General features: G+C 38.0%; 4 protein-coding genes across 16 annotated transcripts; 2 read left to right on the top strand and 2 right to left on the bottom strand.

The window, feature by feature from the left end:
- Window positions 1-1,526: 1,526 nt before the first annotated feature.
- Window positions 1,527-12,026, bottom strand: tshba (thyroid stimulating hormone subunit beta a). Of its 3 annotated transcripts, none has more exons than XM_044023297.1 (3): window positions 11,965-12,026; window positions 2,736-2,921; window positions 1,527-2,054 (listed from the first exon to the last, which is right to left on the bottom strand). In XM_044023297.1, exons 2-3 carry the CDS (start codon window positions 2,895-2,897, stop codon window positions 1,785-1,787), a joined length of 432 nt encoding a protein of 143 aa, XP_043879232.1. In that variant the 5' UTR covers window positions 2,898-2,921; window positions 11,965-12,026; the 3' UTR covers window positions 1,527-1,784. The 3 variants fall into 3 exon arrangements, with proteins under 3 accessions (XP_043879232.1, XP_043879233.1, XP_043879231.1); XM_044023298.1 differs by lacking the exon at window positions 11,965-12,026 and adding an exon at window positions 3,255-3,434; XM_044023296.1 differs by lacking the exon at window positions 11,965-12,026 and adding an exon at window positions 3,021-3,248.
- On the top strand, window positions 3,452-10,503 carry slc5a8l (solute carrier family 5 member 8, like). Of its 2 annotated transcripts, none has more exons than XM_044023292.1 (16): window positions 3,452-3,511; window positions 4,368-4,750; window positions 4,975-5,040; window positions 5,238-5,289; window positions 5,591-5,658; window positions 5,870-6,024; window positions 6,169-6,309; window positions 6,401-6,530; window positions 6,638-6,726; window positions 7,009-7,121; window positions 7,653-7,720; window positions 7,818-7,904; window positions 8,008-8,195; window positions 9,337-9,446; window positions 9,532-9,617; window positions 9,916-10,503. In XM_044023292.1, exons 2-16 carry the CDS (start codon window positions 4,397-4,399, stop codon window positions 10,027-10,029), a joined length of 1,821 nt encoding a protein of 606 aa, XP_043879227.1. In that variant the 5' UTR covers window positions 3,452-3,511; window positions 4,368-4,396; the 3' UTR covers window positions 10,030-10,503. The 2 variants fall into 2 exon arrangements, with proteins under 2 accessions (XP_043879227.1, XP_043879226.1); XM_044023291.1 differs by having other exon boundaries at window positions 4,092-4,750.
- On the top strand, window positions 10,738-12,523 carry LOC122767809 (mucin-3A-like). Its single transcript, XM_044023295.1, has 4 exons — window positions 10,738-10,879; window positions 11,190-11,663; window positions 11,744-11,896; window positions 11,984-12,523. The coding sequence occupies exons 2-4, from the start codon at window positions 11,201-11,203 to the stop codon at window positions 12,109-12,111; spliced, it is 744 nt and encodes a 247-aa protein (XP_043879230.1). The 5' UTR covers window positions 10,738-10,879; window positions 11,190-11,200; the 3' UTR covers window positions 12,112-12,523.
- On the bottom strand, window positions 12,439-22,399 carry sycp1 (synaptonemal complex protein 1). 10 transcript variants are annotated; one of them, XM_044023281.1, is made up of 34 exons: window positions 22,370-22,399; window positions 20,458-20,587; window positions 19,816-19,897; window positions 19,672-19,715; window positions 19,396-19,560; window positions 19,209-19,276; window positions 19,054-19,127; window positions 18,902-18,960; window positions 18,740-18,806; window positions 18,585-18,658; window positions 18,383-18,491; window positions 18,064-18,158; window positions 17,799-17,983; window positions 17,643-17,710; window positions 17,502-17,563; window positions 17,113-17,208; window positions 16,905-17,006; window positions 16,711-16,805; window positions 16,501-16,618; window positions 16,335-16,405; window positions 16,167-16,248; window positions 16,015-16,077; window positions 15,868-15,930; window positions 15,702-15,764; window positions 15,481-15,597; window positions 15,277-15,387; window positions 14,834-14,926; window positions 14,669-14,743; window positions 14,513-14,599; window positions 14,266-14,427; window positions 13,308-13,370; window positions 13,109-13,216; window positions 12,915-12,968; window positions 12,439-12,789 (listed from the first exon to the last, which is right to left on the bottom strand). In XM_044023281.1, the coding sequence occupies exons 2-34, from the start codon at window positions 20,584-20,586 to the stop codon at window positions 12,655-12,657; spliced, it is 3,039 nt and encodes a 1,012-aa protein (XP_043879216.1). In that variant the 5' UTR covers window position 20,587; window positions 22,370-22,399; the 3' UTR covers window positions 12,439-12,654. The 10 variants fall into 10 exon arrangements, with proteins under 10 accessions (XP_043879216.1, XP_043879217.1, XP_043879218.1 ...); XM_044023282.1 differs by lacking the exon at window positions 22,370-22,399 and adding an exon at window positions 22,298-22,354; XM_044023283.1 differs by lacking the exon at window positions 14,669-14,743.
- Between the last annotated feature and the right edge of the window lie 135 nt (window positions 22,400-22,534).

Here is a 22,534-nt window from a genome sequence, read left to right as displayed (position 1 = left end):
CTACACAATTAGACATGCCTGATTTGTATTTGTTTGTTTGCTTGTTTGAGGCAGAAATAAGTGACATTTACTTTGCTTGTCCAATTGCTGGTAGACCTTTGAAGCGTGTCAAACAAATGAAAGTGGTTGCAGTCTAATTAGCATCTGAACTACAGGTGTGGCAAGGAATGTAATCAGTTTTGCAGGTTTTTTCTCAACGTGTATTCTATTGTATTCTGGTGTTGTGACATTGTTCTTATGATGTATATATATGTGAGTATACACTCTAACATGGTCTATTTTAGACAATGACATTTACAGCCTACATTTTTCAGGACTGGCAGACGTGTTTCCAGCTGCTGAAATGAATTTGCATGCGGGTGTAAGAAGTGGACAGGACAGAGAAAAAGCATCCATGGGATTTTCCAACATACAGTAGAATTTTGTCAAAGGCCTGCATGTTTTTTGGACTCACTTTTTGCTTTTTAACTTGCTGCCACCACAACTTGACTATGCAGAAAATATGCAGTATTTTATCGACTCACTAAAATATGTTCTATTGCACACGCATGTGAAGATAAAAATGTCTCACTCCTTTGCAGAGAAATTAAAGTTCACATCTCCCATTAATTTAGTATGAACAAGAACCAAACAATCTCTCTCATAAACTATAGGAATATAGTTTATGAGAGAGATATATAATCTGTCAGGTTGCCATACATTGCATAAGCTTCCTCTAGGCTACAGAGCATGTCAGCATTTTTTTGGATTTCATCCATGTTTCACTCAGATAGTATACAGTTTCATTAACTGCCTTCAAGGGTTGATCCAAAATAGAAAAATTCTATTTAACAATGGCATTTCACTCTCCTTTGAACCGTATGTAGGTTACTGTTGCAACCATGGTAGAGGTATGTTTGCAGGAATAGCACACAGCAGGCTTTCACCTGCCTCCATTATTTTTTCATTTTTTTGTCATTGCGCCGCCTGGTAACAGGAATTACACCTTCAGTAATATATATATATATATATATATATATATATATATATATATATATATACATATATATATATGCAGCATATAATTCTGGGTGCCAGGGCCCAGAATTAACAAGAATACAGCATGTGACAGATTCACATGATGGACTTATTCTACATTCTTCTGCTCTAAGCAACTGAGCTATTTATAAACTCCCACTGTCCTTCCAAATAAACTTATCATGTGTATTGGGAAACTCCCACACACTAAACTTGAGATTATGAAAAATGACTCAGCTGTTCGTAAACACACTATTTGTTTGACGTTGGTGTTACCTCTAACCCCTCTGTGTGTGTCATGCCACACGTTTTGGGTTCAACATTGTCAGTGAAAAGCCATTTCATGGGCAGTGTTGTGAAAACAATCATGTGATTTCCAGGATGACTCTTGAGGCAAATATAGTTTTCCAAGGTGACAGTGTGGAGCGTCACAGTCACCTGTTTGTTATGTGTTAGCTACACAGTCGACTACTGGACTGTGTTTCAGTGAAGCACAGCTTAGTCAGGGAGCTATTTAGAGACTTCACCTTTAATTGAGTAGTACACACAAACACATCAGGGTATACAAGAGGGTACATTGCCATTGTGATGTATCAGAAATACACACCAGGGTGAATCCCATTTGTAAACTGAGAACAGCACAGACATGCTGGCCAACAAACGAACAATAAAACCAGTTGGTACAATACGTAACAGTGGAGACATTGCAGACAGCAGTAGATACAGTATTCACAACAAAGGAAAGATTGAGAACAAAATAAAAAGGGTCAGAAAGGTGTCATGTAGTTGCTCTGACCAGGAAAAGGGTAGATACGTGTGACTGGTTTGCTGCACTTTACTCTGTCCGCACTGGTTCTGTGTGTGCACTCGTCGCTGTCAGTCCTGCAGGCCCCACAGTGGCAGCTAAGAGCCACAGGGTAGGTGAAGACAGGGTTGGAGTCGATGGGACAGCCTGGCAGTATGGCGCTGTGGTATTCCACCCTGTCATAGGTGCAGCCTCTCTGGATAGGGAAGCGTATGCTCTTCATGTTGCTGTCCTGCAACATCACACACACAAACACAGGAGACTTGTCCTGAGTTTTTATTTCAGATACAGTGGAAAAAACCTTTTTGTAAAACAATACTAAAAAAAAGAAAGATCTTATCTTAAAGTTTAATTACCATTTTTGGATATTTTGTAGATAACTCAGGGGTAAGATGGAATATGTAAAAAGTAGAGGTAAACTGAAGTTTTCACAGTGATATGTGGAAGGGATATTGCTTAGTAATAATATGGCAAAAGCAATGTTACACACAAACAAGTAAAACGGCTAAGAATGACGCAAAAGTGACGCTTATAGGGGACCAGTATGTCGATGATGTCATTTTCCATAACCATAACATTGAGCAATATGACCTGAATTATATTTCAGTACAGTAACACTTAAGCTTGAGATTCGGAGAGACCTAAAAGACTTTGTACAACTTTTCTCCATCTTCTCAGTCCTTCAGGGGAAGAGCTCTTGGTGGTCTTCAGGTTCGGAATTCTCAGATAGACTATTCTCACAGCCAAATCTCATGAGAGTAACGGGGTTACCCGCAGGAAAACGCAAATATTAACAGGATGATCTTGTGATTTTATGAATCAATATCGGACCATTCAAATGAAGCTTTTCCCAAACCCAGCTCTATACCACACACAAGACATTTTAGTTGCCCTGGTCTGGTATTATTCTTACCCTTGAGTAGCAAAATCCCATGCAGATGGTCGTGTTGATGGCCACACAATAGTCACACTCTGGCTTCTCCACATACAGGGTGAAGTCTGTGGGTAAACACATGGGAACTGTTGGGCTGAAGAGCAGGAAAAGGAGCCAGAAATTAAATACAGCAGTCTCCATGTTGAGTCCAACTGATTTTTGGACCTGTATGGAAAATAAGAGACAACACAGACAAAGAGAAGATAACAGCAATGAGACGATTTTAAATGAAATGGTATTGCCTGTTCTGCAAGTGACGGTCACCTGAACGAGAGCTGTGGTCTGCACCCCTAATGATGCTCTGAGTCTAAACATCCCTGCTGAACAGACATTATATAATCCCCCCATTATCATATCTTGCAGTTCTCATCTATCTGTGACAAACAGGAAGAGCTAAACCTTTCCTCAATTATGTAAAATGACATGAATTAATGATTTTGTTCATGGACAAAGTCCAAAACGTCAAGGAGCATGACGCAACGGATTCTGCAGCTGTACCTGATTGTATCTGATCTGAAGCAGTCTCCGCTAGATGTCACAAAATACCAACAGGCTTTGTCTCATTTTATGAAGCACAAGTTACAGTTTAACCTGGATTTTACTCCCTTTCAGAAAATAAACCCTAATCTAGCCCCAATTTGAATAAAAATTAACTTCTTTAAAGACAAAATGGTGCACATTGACACGAGGCTGCAACACTCAGCATGTCCCCAGACTAAGAGACTCAGAAAGGGATCATCACATCTCTTCTCACAGTGAGTAAAAGAAAAATCTGCATTTAGATACAGACAAACAGCAATGCACTGACTATTTAATGTACTGATCTGGCATGCGTTGTCAGTCTCTAGTGTATCAGCGACTAGGAATAAGAAAATGATTGCAGTCCAGTGAAAACAGGAAGAGTGCACTGTCCTTCCTGCTCACCTTTACAAACATTAACAGTGTGAGCTATTTCTCATTTAACCTGCTTTGATCTTCAAAGTAGGCACTAATTAGGATTCAAGTAAAAGATCCTTGGTTTTGACCAAGAAGTATCGATGACAAACAGAAGACGATTCATGCGGTATTGAATGACTGATCCTGGAAGAAAGCAGTAATGTAATGCTATTGATGCCAACTGTTAATAAATATCACTATTAACTGTAGAATTGATTTTGCAGCTTGGAAATTCCTCCCTGTGTCACTTCATTTTAAACAAGGATGTCTTGACAACAAAACATGTATTGTTTGTCACCAGGCAATAACCCTTTCCCTTCACTATCACTAAAATAACGGGCAATTTAAGAGCCATGTGTCCTTGATGGATTATTAACTGTAGTGTGTCAACTTTTATAGTCTCCTGAATGTTTCTGGGTGGAGCAGACTGGAGGTGAATCAAGAGTCTCATGGACAGTTTGTGTAGGAGAACTAGGAAACAACAGACAACAATAAACCAATGAATTCTCTGGACTTAATTGTTCTCTGCTGCTGCTTTACTGTGTTTTGGTGATTGGGATACATACACCTGGACTTGGGAACAGTGTCACAAGACTGTACGGAGAAAGACCATTAAACATTAGCAGGATTGCATAATAGAGGAATCCTACTCAATCAAAGCCTTCTTCACGACAGGTCAAAGAAACAGTGGTGGAGGAACGAACATGGTTGGTACGGGAGGCGAAGTGGCCACTTTCTCGGTGTGGGATTATGTGGTGTTTGCTGGGACAATTTTGGCTGCTGCTGGCATTGGGCTCTTCCAGGCCATACGGACCCGCAAGGAGACCAGCAGCGATGAGTTCTTGTTGGGTGGACGGCAGATGACTGCTGTGCCGGTTGCAATGTCACTGACTGCCAGCTTCATGTCTGGCATCACAGTCATTGGCACGCCGGCTGAGGTCTACCGCTTTGGAGCTGCCTTCTGGCTCTTCACCTTCTCCTACGCCATCATGTCTGCTATCACTGCGGAGATCTTTGTCCCATTTTTCTACCGTTTAGGGATCACCAGTGCCTATGAGGTGAGATGTATTAAAATGATTTTAATGATCCAATGGCGGGTAGAACAGACAGTAATATAACATTTAAAAAAAATAATAAAGTACTTCTTTGGCAAGCCGAACTAATAGAAGACATTTAAAAGTTGATTTCCTTTACAAAGCAACAATATTAAAACAAACATTTTTTTTAAATAATGGATGTGTATACTATGCAAGTAACTGTCAATAATGCCTTGTATTCCTAGTACCTGGAGATGCGCTTCAGCCGGCCCATTCGAATAATTGGGACGTCGATGTACGTCGTGCAGACGGTAACTAAAAAGAACTAGTAAAAATACAGATCAGCGTAGAGTGGAGCAAATAATCATTATTAAAAGCAGCACCTGCCTTCGGTCTGTTTGACTTTATGTAAAACTGATGTTGGATCCTTGTTCCAAGAACCAATGAATATGAATCCCTCGCTTTTTGTGCTTCTATCTAATTAGCTAATGGTTGCATCTCTTCTCAGGTGCTGTACACCGGTTTGGTCATCTATGCTCCAGCTTTGGCACTAAATCAAAGTAAGATGAAGGAAACCAGAACTCTCAAAACAATGGTAGACTTTTGGGTTTTAGCCTTCTTAAGGAAGCGGCTCTATAGGTTAACATGCATGTCAACAAGATGTTTTGCTTATAAAGCAACGCAATGAAATAATCAACAGTTTGTGAACTTGAAAAGCAAATCTGCAAGAGGATATTCAACAATTTCATCACCACACATTTGACTATTTATTTATGAACATTGACTGTCTATGCAGAATTCTCATTCATTCTATTAATTAAATGAATGATGGTAGAGCTTTTTTCCCCCTTTAACACTCAGTCACTGGACTTAATCTGTGGGGCGTGCTGGTGGCTACAGGAGCAGTGTGCATCCTCTATTGCACTTTGGTTTGTACTGTTCATTTCCTAAAAAAGTATTTCATATGTAAAAATTTGCAAACCAAATCATTTCACATGGCCAATTTTAGACTTCAATGACAACTGCTTTACCCGGCGGCAACTTTTCATGAAAATATGAAAATACAGTACAGATATAATAAACATTTAAAAGAGGCCATATGGAGACAGTGACATATCTCTTGCATGGATTTGTTTTCAGGGCGGACTAAAAGCAGTGATCTGGACAGACGTGTTTCAGATGGTGATCATGCTTTCAGGTTTTGTGGCTGTTATAGCGAGAGGAGCTGTTCTGCAGGGAGGCCTGACAAAGGTTTGGGAAGATGTCCGCCAAGGAGGGCGACTCGATGTGTTTGAGTAAGGAGACATAAATAATGCTGGTTCCTCCTGTATCAGAGGAGTCCACTTTACTACATTCATATGCATTATTTTTTTTTAAGGAGAAATGTGCTCAAAACATTATATTCAGTAGTCCTTTGTGTCGCTGATCTTTTCTTTCAGTTTTGACCCCGATCCTCTGAAGCGACACACATTCTGGACCATTGTAGTCGGTGGCAGCATAATGTGGGTGTCAATCTACTCTATCAACCAGTCCCAGGTGCAGCGTTACATCTCCTGCAAATCCCTGGCACATGCAAAGATGTGAGCTTTTGTGCACAGCAGCGCAGTGAGCAGTAAATCACACGCCGAAGCAAAGGTTCATGCACTGACATGTCTCCTTTTCATCTGTCAGGGCTCTGTATGTGAACATGGTCGGCTTATGGGTGACAGTGAGTCTGGCTGTGGTTTCGGGCCTTGTCATGTACTCCATTTACAGGAATTGTGACCCACTTTCAAACGATGACATAAGCACTTCTGATCAGGTAAACTCACTGCAAGTGTGGTTGTCTTTTCACCCTCGACATCATGTAACCATCATCTAAAAAGCATTCAAGTTAACAGAGGAACATGGTTTATATGTGTAAACCAGCTGCTGCCATACCTTGTGATGGACATTCTGGCAGAATACCCTGGAATCCCTGGCTTGTTTGTGGCTGCTGCCTACAGTGGGACTCTTAGGTGAGGCATATAGGAAAAGTTTATTATTTTACATCAGGACTTCTGTGTTGATAAGGAAACACTGTGCAGGGCTAATAAGATAATGTGCAATATATGGCTTAACCTGCAGCCTGCAGCTCTCCAGTCATTCCATCACCTTATGATTTATAGTCATATAAATTAAAGATTCTTCTTTTTCCCAACTTCCCCCAAACCCCACCTGCATGATCCCACCTGACTTGAGGCGTATGTGTAATCGGATTAATTAATCAGAAAAAATGATGTTTCTCGCTTTGTTTTCAGCACGGTGTCCTCCAGCATTAACGCTCTGGTCGCTGTCACTGTGGAAGACTTCATTTTTCCTGTGTGCAGAGACCTCACAGACAGACAAGTGTCCTGGTTGAACATGGGCCTGAGTAAGTTCTTTTATCACTACTTTCACGGAAGCTGGATAAATGACGTGTGACATGAAAGAATGAGTGAACATTTCTTTGTGATTTACAGGAAAACAGACGATAGGTTTAACAAGAATGTAAACGTAAAAAAACATCATCTTGTTTTACATTTCTTTAGTGTTTCTAAAGTTGCCACTGTAAATACAGTTCTGTAGTCGTAGGGTCACCACCAGCTTTTGTCTGATGTTACTTAAACATGTGTATGTGATGCTCAAGCACGTCTTGAATGAACCTGGTTTAATACACTGTTTTCACAACAAATGTTTGTTGACATGAAAATGTAGGACAAACACAGGTTTTTACCAGTAACATTAATTAGGGTTCCATTCCACATACCAGAACCAGGGTTGTGTTACATTGCTCAAGAGTAAGGGAAAGTCACACTAAATATTTGACACTTGTTATTTTAAAACAACTGTACATAAAGTTATTTTAGTTATTAAGTTGTTATTATTATTATCATCACAATGTTTTGATGTAAACATCTGCCAGGTGTATTCTATGGGGCTGTGTGTATTGGAATGGCTGGAGTTGCCTCAGCAATGGGAGGCGTTCTGCAGGTAAACCTCTCCCCCCTGTTGAGCAGTAAACAGCACCACCATCAGCTGAATATTAGGAACTACAAGCTTCCCGACACCTTTTTTCTTCTACTTCTAGGCAGCTCTGTCCATATTTGGTATGATCAGTGGGCCTCTCCTGGGTCTGTACTTGCTGGGCATGTTTTTCCCCACATCAAATTCAGTGGTGGGTATTTACTCAAACATGAGATCAGGAACTCCATCCAAAACAAAAAAAGGAAAAAAAGAAGACACATTGATGAGTTACCTGATTCATGTTTGCTTTTTAGGGAGGACTAGTGGGAATGATCTGTAGTCTAGCGCTGACCCTGTGGGTGGGGATCGGAGGCCAGCTCTACCCGCCAACAGCTGAGAAGACAAATCCTCTTCCCCTCACCACTGTGGGTTGTTTAAACAGTCAGAACTATTCAACGACAGCTCCCTGGACCAGTCCTGTAACACATACCACGCTGCCCGAGTGAGTCACGCAAAAAACAACTGCTCTTTTCATGACACAGTCAACCTTATTGTCTTCAACGCAGATCACACTGAAAACAAATGGAACTTTAAGCAAACATAGTGCACCCACTTTTAAAGTATGTTATGTTTGTATGGCAAAAAACTCAAACAGCCTAGAAAATAGCTGATATTTGATATAAATAACAGGACCTGTTCAGGTAATTTAACGTCAAGTGTTCTTTGTGTCTAGTTTGTCAACATTTTTTTTATATCACACAGTTGGCTTGTTCACAGAACATAGATCACATGGTATATTTTTGAATGACTTCACTGTTCAAATGGACAATTTAAGACAAATATGCCCAATATCTCCAGTTTTCAAACTCCACAGTGGTCAGAGTACTTCAGAAAATGAGCCTTGCCTAATTATAAAGCCCCCTTTTTGTTCCCAGCCTATAACACTGCACTCAAACTGAACTTGTTGGTTTGGTAATGTTCCCTAACAAACCTCTGAGGTCGTCACAGAACAGGTGCATTTATACTGAGCTTAAATTGCACTCAGGTGGACTCAATTTACTACTAATTATGTGGCTTCTGAAGGCCTTTGGTTGTGCTGGATTTAACTTTCACAATAAAGGGGATGGTGAATGCTTATGCACTCAACAATATATATTTTCCCCAAACTTTTAAATTATGCACTATTTTGTGTTTGTCTCTTTTTATAAAACCCCAAATAAAATACATTTAAATTTGTAACTTGACAAAATGAGGAAAAGTTTAAGGGGGTGAATACTTATGCAAGGCATTGTATATATGTATATATATATATACACACAGTGGTTTCTACTTGCATAAGTATAAACTGTACTGTATATGGCTCTGTTCACTTCTTGTAAGTCAGGTTAGTGTGACAGTGAGGGAAAAACAAACATTCACCCTGAGCTTAATCAATAACAGTCATTATTAAATTGGTTATTTACACATGTACTTTTCCAACTGTGACTTGTTAAAATGCCATGAAAACTAACCATGCATAGATGACTCCTGTTGGTGGCACAAATAAAGGAATACAATTATCTTGAGAGCTTCTGTTGCCATCTCCAGGCAGTTAAAGTTTAAGTAATAGTTTGCTCACTAAAATGATTTCCTCTGTCGTTTAGTGTGAGACCAGCGTTGGCCGACTCTTGGTACTCTCTGTCCTATCTGTACTTTGCTCTCATGGGTGCACTGATAACAATAGTGCTTGGTCTGCTGGTGAGCATGGCCACAGGTGAGACAGAGAACAAAAACAAATGCAGCTGTTCTGTAAATGTTTCATGTATTACAGTAACAAGCTCGCAAATCTGTGTCTTTAGGTGGATGTAAACAAGAGGACGTGAACCCTGATGCGCTTGTGAAGAAGAGTGACCTGATCTGCTTCAGCTGCTTCAGCAAATCACAGGTAAAACATTACCTGTACTTTGTTTAGTACAGTGTTTCCCAAACCTGGTCCTCAGGGAACACTAACCCTGCATGTTTTAGATGTTGCCCTGCTCCAACACACCTGATTCAGATGAACAGCTCATTACCAGGCTTCTGCAGAGCTTGTTGACGAGCTGACCATCTGAATCAGGTGTGTTGGAGCAGGATATGTGGATATTTAAGAGCTCAGTGTGTTCAGATGTTTATTGTTTCAGTTTGATATATATTCAATGAAAAAACAGCATCAGATTTTATCATGCTATTCTTTCTCACTACAGGAGTTGGATGTCACGGAAAAGGACAGAACATTGATGTTCATTGAAGCGAACAGTTCAGTACTCATGGACTTTGATGGGAAGAGCGTCAGTGTTGAAAAAATTACCAAACTGTAACAGGATCTTGTCAACACACATTTGAATTGTTCATATATATATGTTTGAATTGTTTATATATATATATATATATATATATACATATATATGTATATATATAGAGAGATTGATATTTTTCTTAACTGACAATGCTTGTACAAACCAAAAAAAAGCACCAAGCACTGTAATAGTAAATTTACAGCATAAACTTTGATAAAAGACTGACCTGCACCCTTTGCTCCCATTTCCTGTTTAGCAAATGTTTTCCTTTTATTGCCCTTTATTCAGACATCCACCCTGATAGCAGCTTTATATCATTCACACATGAAGTATTCATGTTGCCCTTTGTGTATTTGTTTATTCTCTGTACAAATTATTTACAACTTGTATAAATTTTTTTTGATGTGTATTATGTGTTTAACGGTTGGTGTTGTTTTACTTAACTCGTTGCTTTTTAATTTGTTTTGTAATATATCAATAAAGATATAATAGTAATAATAGTCATCACCATCATTAAACACATTAGATGAAAATGTTGTTTATGTAATGCTTTGGTTTCTACTGAAATCTGGGCAGAAACATTTGAAATAAGCAAGAGGGAGTGACAGAGAGAGAGAGTGAAAGTGGGAGAAGATAGGAGATTGAGCTTTGCTCTAGGTAATAACCTTGTCTTTCGTCTCCTTGGCAACACACAATAGAGGAAGTTTATAAAAGGAGTGACCTGCCCACTTTGACTGGCCACTCTGCCAGCAAATCTACTTCAGTCGTTGTAAATTTGTAGGAAGTGGAGAGTCAAGTATTACATGGAGGCAGAGTCATTGGTGCCAAGGAAGTGAACTGACATAGTTTGCATTTGTACCAGCATAACGAGGTGAGCCAGACTGTTTTTTTATATCATTGAATTATATAAAATTAATTGAATCAAAGGGATCAATGTTGAAGCCTTTAGGGGTATAAGAAATGTTAGGCATAACTACAAAGAATCAGAGATGATATAAACTATTATGTAATTTGACAGCACGGTCACACTTAGTGCATAAAGTCACTTCTTGCTGCAACTAAATTAATGTAATCTGAAAAGGTCAATCTCGCTTTGTTTCTTTTAGAGTTACCCTGTTCAAAAAGAGACTATTTTTAAACAGTGTTTACAGTGTTTTTATACCAATGTTTTCTCTGTACAGGACTCAGTGACATGGGTACCATCTTGTTTCACGTTCTGGCTTGTTGCCTTCTGGTCATTTCTTTAGCTGAGGCACAAACTATCCAACCAGATTCAACGATCATGCCAGCAACACCTGCTGGCTTAAAAACGACAGAAAGCACAACAGACGTAACATCAGACGTGACTGAGGATACAACCACTTTTGCCACCGTCACCAATGAAACATTCAGCGACACCACAGTTCAACCTCAGACTTCTAAGTCCACAGCAATGACGACTCCTCCGACAAACAGCACCTCTCTGTCAACAGCCACATCTGACACTAACACACCAACATTTACTGTCCCAGTGACAGCAACGAGCCAGACCACAGCAGTTGACACAAGTATGCCTGATACTACAGTAATTACACCTGATACTACAGTAATTACAACTGCAAATACATCTCATACTGCCAACACAACGTCCAACTCAGACGACAGCATAACACATGGTATGTATCAGGGTACATGCCCATTACGATTGAATTAGTTTACTGGCTTTAATCTGCTGCTTACTTTTTCACTATAACAGGTGTCGGATTCAACAATTCAGAAAAGAACATCACAATTGTCTTCAGTGTTGCACTGGGAGTGTTTGCTGTGGCTTTTGTGATATTCATGTTTCACAGATGCAAACAGAAAGCCCAATACTTGCATCAACCGTTCCACAACTCTGACGACCCAGGTAAGATGCTCCCACTTCATCACTCAATCAGTACAAACGGTTTGGCTGATTATTAGAAGTTTAAATACCTGAGTGATTTTTCCACAGATGCTTTTGTAGCTGGCGATGACACACTAGTGATTTCTGGAGGACTTTATGACGGCCATCCCATCTATGATAATGTACCGACAGTCCAAGAGGACCAGTCTCAATTTCGCCTCCAGTTTCTTCCTTAAGGAGAGAAGGTTGTCAGATTGGATACACTGGTACACTCATCCACCTATTCCAAAGCTAAAGCGTCATATTGAAATTTGAATTTGAAGCTAAAGGCAGAGAGGAAGGGAAAAATGACAAGAACGGATATAAACAGTTTGAACAAACTTTTACTAATATCACTTGCATCGCTGCCAGTCATAGAGATGGATGGATTAATATATTAAGATGTTATAAGATATATTAAGTAATAGTAAGAGAGTAAGATAGTAATACCCTCACCACCAACTATATGAACTTTGTGAACACCAGTAAAGAAAGCCTCAAGAAACATAAGTGGCTCACACGCTACAATACCAATAGTAATACTGTTCAACTAATTCATAACAGTACTGTCTCTGCATGTTTAGAAATAAACTTGACTTTAAAGATCAATATTGTCTATCGAATCCTTAACAGAACACTATCATCTATATGCATATGAAGACCATTGGAATATGAACTCTTAAACCAATGTAATATATATATCATAAATACTATATATCTGACCAGTAACAGGACTACACTTAAGCAAAGACTGTCTCGTTGTTTTTCCTCTTTTTCTTGTCACGGCCAGTGACTGCAGTCCAACCAGCATCTCTCATACGTTTCATTGCAGCCAACTTCAAGAGGTTCCCTGGTGATTTGTGAGTGATGGGGCTCTGTATGTGGAAAAAAATGTTAAAGTGATGTTTTAATAGAAACCAGATGATTTATTTAATCTATATTCAAGTACAAAAACGTATACAGATGTTTTTTTAACAGTATTAGTTTAGCAGTGTGTTACCTTTTGGGAGATGTTGAGTTTGCAGGATGGAACAGCAGATATATTTGCAAAGGTCTGTCAAAAGAAACACAAGGTCACAGCAGTTTTCCTGATATTGCATTAATAATGATATAATAGTCACAAAAGCAATGGAGTTAGCATGAAACAAAGTGCTTTTAATGAATAAACACTAGATCAACAAAAATAAGACTCACCAAGAGATCACTTTGATCTGGGCTGTCAGACTTGGGGTCGAGCTCAACTGTGACCTTGCCCAAAAGTGCTGCTTTTTCACCAGAGGGTGGTGTTCTTATTCTGTAGGACTGTAAGAGACATCAAAGAGTAAATGTCAGCAAAGGTCACTCACGTTTTTATTAATTTGGGGAAAATGTCAGAATAATAACTGTCTAGTACCCTGATCTTTGAGGTTCTGTGGCTCAAACGTCTAGGAGGTCTTGCGTCATCATTCCCAATGTCCTACGATGCAAATTGAAAGATATAAAGTTCAATGGAGTAACATTTGGATGGATTAAACCTTTAAAACAAGAGAAACTGGGAGGTTTGACCAGAACTTCTAGCTGATTTTTAAGAAAGTCATATGAAAATGAAAACAACACACAGGGTTAGACAACAACCATATCAACATTTTTATGTAAAAACTGTCTGTGTAGGTTGGAAATTGTGGGTAGGAAAAGAGTTTGTTTAGAGATTTCTGTGATTATTTTCAGTATAAAACAGCTTTAAGTTTCAGTATAAAACTTAAAACTGTTATTGTTTAAAAACTGTAATAGGTATCAAAACCTTGATTTAGGTTAAAGGCTCAAGTTTGGTGCCCCGTTTCAACCACATGTCTACATCAAAGTATGACAACAATGTGAGGATCCAAAGTGGGCTCGTTTTTTTTCCAACCATTTTCCATTCATGTGTATGTGGAAATTCTTCAGTTTTTTTGCAAATGTGTCACGAGGAGTAGTCTAAGCACTTACAAAAGTCATAGCACACCATTCCCATTTAAAAAGCAAGTTTATGTCAAAGCTGTGGGACGAGTTTCACACCGAAATTTGGGTGGGAGAGGAAAAATAATATTAAGAAGCCTGAACAATTATAGTAGATGTCTGCTTTGCAATGTTGTTCTCATTACTCCAGAATGAGCTGTTTATATTTACATCAGAGGTGGGTCTTCTCTTTGGCCATTATGACCACTGTTTTTTTTACAGTGGCCCACAATGGACAAACTACATATCCTTTGACTTCTAATGACAACTGAAAGCTACCATAGGTTCTCCTACAGGATTGGAAGGAAAATGTGGGGTGAGGGAGATTGAGCTGCAACATTTCATGGGCAGATATTGCTAAATCCTACAAAATGTACCTTTGGGCTCATCATACTCTTTGAAAGTGCAGCATTTCCACCATCTCTGTTGTAGGTGGGTGTATTCCTGCTCATGGTGAAGTCAAACACATGTGTCTTTGCAGCACTCGCTTTTGGAGTCTCTGAACACCTTCTTCCTCTTTTAACGTTTGAAGCAGGTGACTGGAATTTCAAATACACCCTCTTGGTTAAATGATGACAAACAAGATCACAGTGGTCGCAAATATGCATTTGTACAGGTTTTTACCTGCTTGCTTCTTGCGTCTGACGGCTGGTTGATTTTTATCAATGACACCTCTTTCTTCAAACAAGTTAGCTCCTTCTGTAAGTTTTCCTGATCACAAAATATGTCAAAATGATTGTCTCTCAATATAAAGTGCATTTGATTAAACCCTGAACATACCATCTGTTTTCTTTCTGACTTCAGCTGTTTCTTCAGCTGATAATTTTCAGTCTGATGCTTTAAGAGATCCAGCCCCTTATCAAAAAAATATGATATCACTGATTCATTATCTCATTGTTATTAAATGGTTTTAATAATTTCAGTTATTTTTTTTTTATCTCATACCAGTGATTTACTTTGGGCAACAGCCTCCATCTCTTTCTTCTTGTTTTTATCCAGCTCTGCATCCTTTTCTTCAACCATTCGGTCACATTGGCTCTGGTGATGAAAAGAATAATGCAACATGTTTTTCTAGCAAGATATCTTTTTTTTAAACCCAACATATTCAGCGATGCCTTTCTGCATGGAGTTAACATGTTCTCCGGTTTCCTCCCACAGTCCAAAAACATGCAATATGGAGATTATGTAAACACTCTAAATTGACTGTGAGTGTGAGAGTGAATGGTTGTTTGTCTCTATGTGGCCCTGTGAAGGACTGGCAAATTGCCCAGGATGTATCCCGCCTATCGCTCTATGTCAGCTGAGATTGGCACAGCTCCCCTCACGACCCTCGTGTGGAGGATAAAGCAGTAGAAGATGGATGGATGGATATTCAGTGATAATTCTACCTTATGCTTCTCCATGAGTGTGACCATATCTGCAATCTTGTGTTGACACTTGAGTTCTACATCTTCCCTGTTCTTAATGGCCTCCACTGCTGTTAACCTGAGCTTTTGTACCTGTGATACAAAAATGTCATTAATTATTTCTTTATTCTTGGTTATAAATGTGACACTATAACATACGTGACTTTATAATATTATTTTAGTAACCTCATTGTCAAGTTCTGTTGCAGAGCTCATTTTATGTTCAAGATCCTTAAGGAGTTTCTGCTGTTCCTCTTCATGGAGTCTTCTAAGGTTCTGGGACTCATCCTGAAGACTGCTGATCTGGACAAAAACAAGCATCAACATAAAACAGGAAAAAGCGTATTAGTTCAATAATTATCTCAATATTAAAATTTGGATGAGGAAAAGAAAACACATCACCATACCTGATTTTCAAGATGTTTGGTTTTTGCAGCTGCATTTGCTATTTGTTTCTTTAGCATTTTATTCTGAAAATATTCAAGTGAACAATTTAAATATATAAACACAAGACAGCCAAATCAAGTGCTGTGTATATTTACAATATTAAAAAAAATCCCAATCATCACAAACCTCTTTTTGGTATTCCTCCTGGACTTTAAGTTTATTCTCAATTTTCTTCCTGAGATTGTTCACCTGAAAATAAAACAAAACAGTTCTGTTAGTTTCACAATGTTAAACAACAGCCACATTTTTAATTTGCAGGCTTTTGAAATTAACCTTTGTTTCCATTGTTTTGATTTGTTTTTCCTTTTCTGTAATTTTCTCCTGCAGATGTTCACACTACGCACAAAACATAAATAATTAAGGCTTTGACAACAAATGTCTTATTAAAGTACTGTGAGAAAAATGGATTTGGTTAGCATTCTTACATTTTCTCCCAATATCTTCTCCAGCATCTCAGTTTTTTGACATTTCCCTTGGACTTGGGTTTTAAGAGAGTTTACTTCCTCCCTGTTTAAAAAGGTATAATCATCTACATCACCAAAAGCACACAATGTCAAAATATAGAGAGTAAAAACTCTATCATTCAAACTGACCTCAAGCTTTGGTTTTCTTCTTCAAATCTTTGAATTTCTCTTGTGAGCTTCACAGTCTTCTCCTCACTTGCCTGGTGAGTGAAGGCAGTTTTAGGAATTATGGAACAAAAAACACACATTGCACTCATGGAAACTGTTATTAAGATTACAATACAATGATTCAGACCTTCATATTTGCCTCAGTTTCTTTCACATTAGAGGATCCACTCTCCAATTGCTGTTGAAGGGCCATCTTCTCAGACAGAAGCTCATTAAAGCTGGACAAGAGCTCTTCATATTTTACTCTTTAAATTATATGAATCAAACATTAGATGTAAAGTTTGAAACAAAATTCTATAAGCCAATATTATGGATTGGTTGGTTATTATGAACACACTCATGCAATGTGATGTCTCTCCTCAAATGCTCCTCGTGCTCTTGATTTTTCTTTATTTCAGTCAACAACTGTTCTTCAAGCTCCTGCATTTTGATCTGAAAGTGTATAAAAAGCACATCACTAAATGTTGTTTCTTTATTTAACACATTTCCCTAAAGCGGACTGGAGCAACAAAATAAAAATTAAGTTTCAACCTCAGCCAGAGCAAACTTCTTCAAATCTTCTTGTGCCTTTTCAGAAGCTTCACATTCCTTCTTAAGTAGATCATTTTCACTTAAGGCAATCTCTGCTTCTTTCTGGACAAAGACAATGTGTTGTTTGTTGTATGTTTGCATATATACATTTTCAGTATCAAACAACATGGAAAATGTTATAAATATCACCATAAGTCGCTGGACTTACTGTTTTCTTCGAAAGCATGGCTGTTAGTTCCTTCACTATAACTTCACTTTCATGGATCTTACCCTTCAGAGAGTCAATGGATTTTGATTTTATGTCCTAAGAACAACAACATTCAGAGACTCACTTTCTGTTGTGTTTCATTATAAAAGCAGTATTTTTTTCTGGCTTCTCCCTTCTAGGGGTCGCGACATTTGATTTGGCAGGGATTTTTAATGCTGGACTTCCAGACCACTGGATGTGGGGTGGGGTCACTTGAGTGTCCAATTAACCCAATCATTCAATAACAAAATACCCCAGCTGTTGACCAGTCAGGATTCAAACAGGCCAAATTCCCTTTCCACTAGGCCCTGGGGTAATTTAAAAGCAAAGACAATAAAAACACATTTTACCAGCTCATCTTCAAGTGTTTTGATGTGCCCATCCTTCTTTGTACTCTGCTCCATGGTTTCACCTGTTGAGGTAAACATATTCCTTCAGCTTGACACACCTTCAAATAAAAATATCTACATATTTCACACAGCAAGCCTGACATAAAAGGGTGTTTGTCCTTTCAACTTCCTTGATGTTCGCCATTAATTCACCATCAGTTTGTCTAGATCTTGAAAATAAGTGAAAACAAAGAATGACATGAGTAGAATATGTGATTTCCTTGGAAGACACTGTGAATTTTCAGACATTAATAATACCTTTGTATCTCTAAAGCCAATGCCTTCTGTAGATCTTTAATGGTTGTCTGAAACTGTTCCTGCTTCTCTGCTTGTTGATTTTTAAATTTGTTGAGCTCTTGCAAGCTTAAATCCTTGCTTTGGAGGATCTGTGCATATTCTGCTTTTCTCTGTTCCATGGCTGTAGCACTGGCTTCATATTGTTTCTTTAAGGGGAAAGATAATGTTTCAATAAAAGCAAATAGAACACACGATAGAAAAACATCAACAATCTCAACATACTCACCTGCGTTTTCTCATAGTCATGCTCAGCGGTGTGCAGTTTTTGAAGAAGAGTTTCCCGATCAGATTCTGAGCTTTTGAGAAGTTTATATTGTTGATCTGTAAAGACAGTAAATATGGTATTACATCTACGGGATGATGTTCTTTGGTGTTGTCAAAATCACTAATAACTAATCATTTTAACACGTTATAGTTTATGCAAGGAATCTGTTAACATATGGGATTTGAACCCAGTTTTAGGGTCACATTAGCCTTTTTAACCACTGCTTTTTTTTTTACAAAACAAACAAAAACCTTGTCTTGAAATCCTAACATGTTCTTACCTGTTTCATATTGGAGTTGTTTGCAATGCTTTTGGGTTTCATGGAGGTCAAGATGGATTTTCTGAAGTTCATTTTCTTTTCTCTCAAGTTTTGTTTGAAGCCCTGCAACCTGTCAGTGCAACAGTACCCATGAAAATTTGATTCAAAGGTTAATGCTTGTAAATTACCAATCCAATAACACGCAGATCATATTTTAACAAACCTCTTCCTCCTTCAGCTTATATTCTGCACGATATTTGTCTTTCATTTCCTCAAATTGGAGAAGGCCCTCGTTTACTGGAAGAAGATGAAGCCATTAAAGACATAAGCTTGTCAGTTTATAAAGAATTCATGCTATGTCATTTCAGTGAGAGATACCTTTCCGCATTTCTTGTTGGTCGCTTTCTACTTGAATTTGAAGACTTTCAAATACTGCAACTATTTTCTACAAAAAAAAACCAAAAACACCATGTCTCTTGTTCAACCAATTAAACATTTATTTATTATTTTTTTTAAATCCTGAGCTTGCAGGTATTTTACCTGAATACGCTCACTGTTTTCCATAAAAAGGTGATGTGTTTCCTCTCTCTCAGATTCAACTACAAAATGACAAAAAACATTAAAAAAATCTGGCAATACCCTTGATGTCAGATAATTTCAAAAATGTTTAAATAAAACTTCCTTTTACTGACATAGATGCATTTTCTCAGCAGACCGCTGAAAGGTATGTTTGAGTATATTACACAAGTTCCTGGTTGCGTTGTCTCTGCATAAAAAAACCCATTAAATTCAAAACAGATTTTTATTTGTGTTTAAGTATGTATTCAGTTCTTTTACTAATTCATACTTGTTCCTCAAATCCTCATTTTCACTCATCTGTTCCTCCAGCTTTGTGCTAATACTTTCATTTGCAAACTGCAAAACCAAAAAAACAAACATGTTGTAATTATGATTATATCCTCAATCATCAAAGAAAAAAAACTGCATATATGAAAATGCCAGACAGAGATAGAAAACCTGTTGTTGAAGCGCACCTGCAATTCTAGAATGGTTTTGCGCTGAGTTTCTATTGTTCTTTTGTTTTCTTGGAGTCTCCTTTCCTTCTGCACAGTGTCTGAGTCAGCTTTGACCTTCCAACACTTAATTTTCTCAAATTCATCAAGCAGCTTGGCATAAAGCTGCCCAGGGTTGCAATTATGCTGGGGAATGGCCATAGCGATGGTAAGTAAACTGGGACACTTCAGAATATACGCGTTGCAAAAGCAGAGTACGTTCAATACACTTTTCACATTTGTATACGTTGAAATTACCTCATCTTTTTCCATTGGTGGCACAAATTTCCTCTTGGGAACGTCTTTAGAGGAGGGACAATAATTAATTATTCATACCATGTACGACAATTGCCAATAAGATGTGTTGAAATTTTGTAGCAAGTGTTGTGTTCTAGAAAATACCCTGTCTTGGTTTAGCTGGCATAGCCATACTGGAAAAAGGCATGTTTTGCCCTTTGCCCTTGTCAAAACATGCACTGTAACCCTAGGGGAAAACAACAATGTGCTTACTCATCATTTGCATTAATGCATACTGCTTTTGAAATAATCTCCTTCCTTTCTTTTAAGAACAATTGTACATACATAAAGCTAAGGTATAGCATCAAAAGGTTTTGCCTTTATTGGTTCAATGATGATTGCAGTTGGTTATCTATTGGCGAACAAAACTTACCTGCATGAAAGATCTACAATATAGTATCCTACATACTATTTGCACAATACCAAATTGTCCCAAATTTAAAATCCATGTAGGCAAGAGGCTGTAGTGCAGAAAACAAGTGACTCTATGCACAAACATCAGTGTCTGCTTGGAATTGTCCCTGTCTCGCTTAAACAACCAAAAAGGATCAACCAGCCATCATTCATACATGCAAATCTGAACTATCTGGGGCTAAATTATAATCTGAACTGATGTGAAGAATATTTATGGACACATTTCAGAATGAATGAAATAAATTAGATTCATAAGATCCATAAATCCAAACTAAGTCTTCTATTTGGAACAATCCTGTGATGATATCTTGTTTTGCATGCATGTCTACTTACCTGCTGCATTGTATTCATGAAATCACAATCTTTCTTAATGACTTCCTGAGGCCTGATGGCAGATACCTGTCCACTGTTCACCCTAGGTGGCACCAAGAGCTTAAAGTTGAAACTGCGATCTCTCTCCATCCTGAAATGATCGCAGAGTTCAGTTTCAGCTGTTAATACCTCATGTAAAGTACAGTAACAGTATGTACAATGATGTAATACATACAATATGATATAGATAATAGTCATGTGAGGGAAACAGATTTTGGCCTCAGTGATGCTTCATTCATATCAGACAGTAAACAAAAGCCGCTGTAGATAGATACCGTATTAAGTACACATTTAACTACTCATTCACGCAAATATAAAAAAAACAAACAAGCATCAGAATGGAGAAGAAAGATGATTTAAGTGACTCTGACTGTGGCATGGTTTCTAGTGCCAGACAGGCTGGTCAGAGTATTTCAAACTGTTCATCTACTCTAGATTTTCATGTGCAATAATTTTCACAAATGGACAGAAAAAGAGAAAACATCTCAAAAGTGGTGATTTAAGTTAGGAGAATGGCCAGACTGGATCGAAATGATGCAATGGTAACTCAAATCACCACCAGTTAAAATCAGGGTATGCAGAAGACCATCTCTGGATGCACAACATGTTGAATCTTGAGGCAGGTAGGCTACAGCAACAAAGACCACACTGTGAGCCATACCATTTTATTAGTTGACCTGTGTATGAGAGGGGGAAAAAAAAGCTGCCAACATTGCCGGTGGCCACATACTGTACCTGTAGCCTTGATGTACTCTAGACCAGTGTAAACTTTTTAAATATTAATTCAGCCATTTCCAAGAGATATACTGTGTGTTTAATAAAATAATCACAAATGTATCGACGTTTATTTAATACTTCTTACAGGTTGTAAAATTGTTATCACATTGATTTGATGCTGTTGATAGCTGACGTCATCAACAGCAACGGAAGATATCCTCAACGTGCAATACACACACCAGGCATTTTATTAGACACACCTGTTACGCTGTTTGTCAGCTAATTATTTGACAGCAACTAAATTAATTTAGCCAAGCAAGCAGCAGAAGATCAAAAATACTATCAGGTGTCCTGTTTACCTGGGTTACCCAATCCTAAAATAGACAGATAGAAATTATGTTGTTACTGTATAGCACTATGTTTTGAACAGTGGAAATAACAATAATAATAATTATTATTATTATAATTAGTATAATAATACGAATAATAATCATAATCATAATTCATTTTATTTATAAAGCACTTTATTTATTTTTTTTTTAAATCTTAAAGTACTACAGAGGCAGGTTATAAAGCATAAATTAAAAATACATCATGAGCCAGGAGCAGCCCTATTTATATGACTTCCTGAAAAGAAATTAAGCGTGTATGTCTCTGAAGATGTAGTAAACAGCAAATGGGAAACCAAATGTTTAAATTTTTATAGCTGTGTTTAAAAAACTAAAGCACACGGACATTAAAGTAGCCCACAACTCAAGTAATAACACATTGAACAAATATTACATTTATTAAGGACTCGTTAGGTAATTTCCTAACTTTAATGCAGACGTACTTCAGGAAAACGTTTTTAAAATAATAGATAATGTCAGTCAGCGCTTACATGTATTAATTCCACGGACTGACCTGACGTTAACTTAATGCTGCAATTCCACTCTAACCAGCAAGTCGACCGTTACTGCACATGTAGCTAGCAAGTTAACCGTTGTCACTTAAAATAGCATATGAGGCAACAACATAAGGACAAAAACGTAGCACTTTTGTTGTCAAGACGTTATTTTGGGGAAAAACGAACAAGACTACACACCTGTTGTTAGTATTGTTGAATATTAGGTAATATTCACTAATTCGTATGAAAGACGAAAACAACATGACCTACCTGACATTCGGTCTGACGTGGCTGACGTCATCAACGGCAACGGAAGACATCGTCAACGTGCGATACACACACCGGTCACTTTATTAGGCACACCTGTTACGCTGTTTGTCAGCTAACTACGTGGCAGCAACTAAATCAATTTAACCAAGCAGCAGAAGATCAAAA

The sequence above is a fragment of the Solea senegalensis genome, linkage group LG4 (assembly GCF_019176455.1).
Source record: "Solea senegalensis isolate Sse05_10M linkage group LG4, IFAPA_SoseM_1, whole genome shotgun sequence".
NCBI classification, from domain to species: Eukaryota; Metazoa; Chordata; class Actinopteri; order Pleuronectiformes; family Soleidae; genus Solea; species Solea senegalensis.
This window is presented reverse-complemented; position numbering and strand designations above follow the sequence as displayed.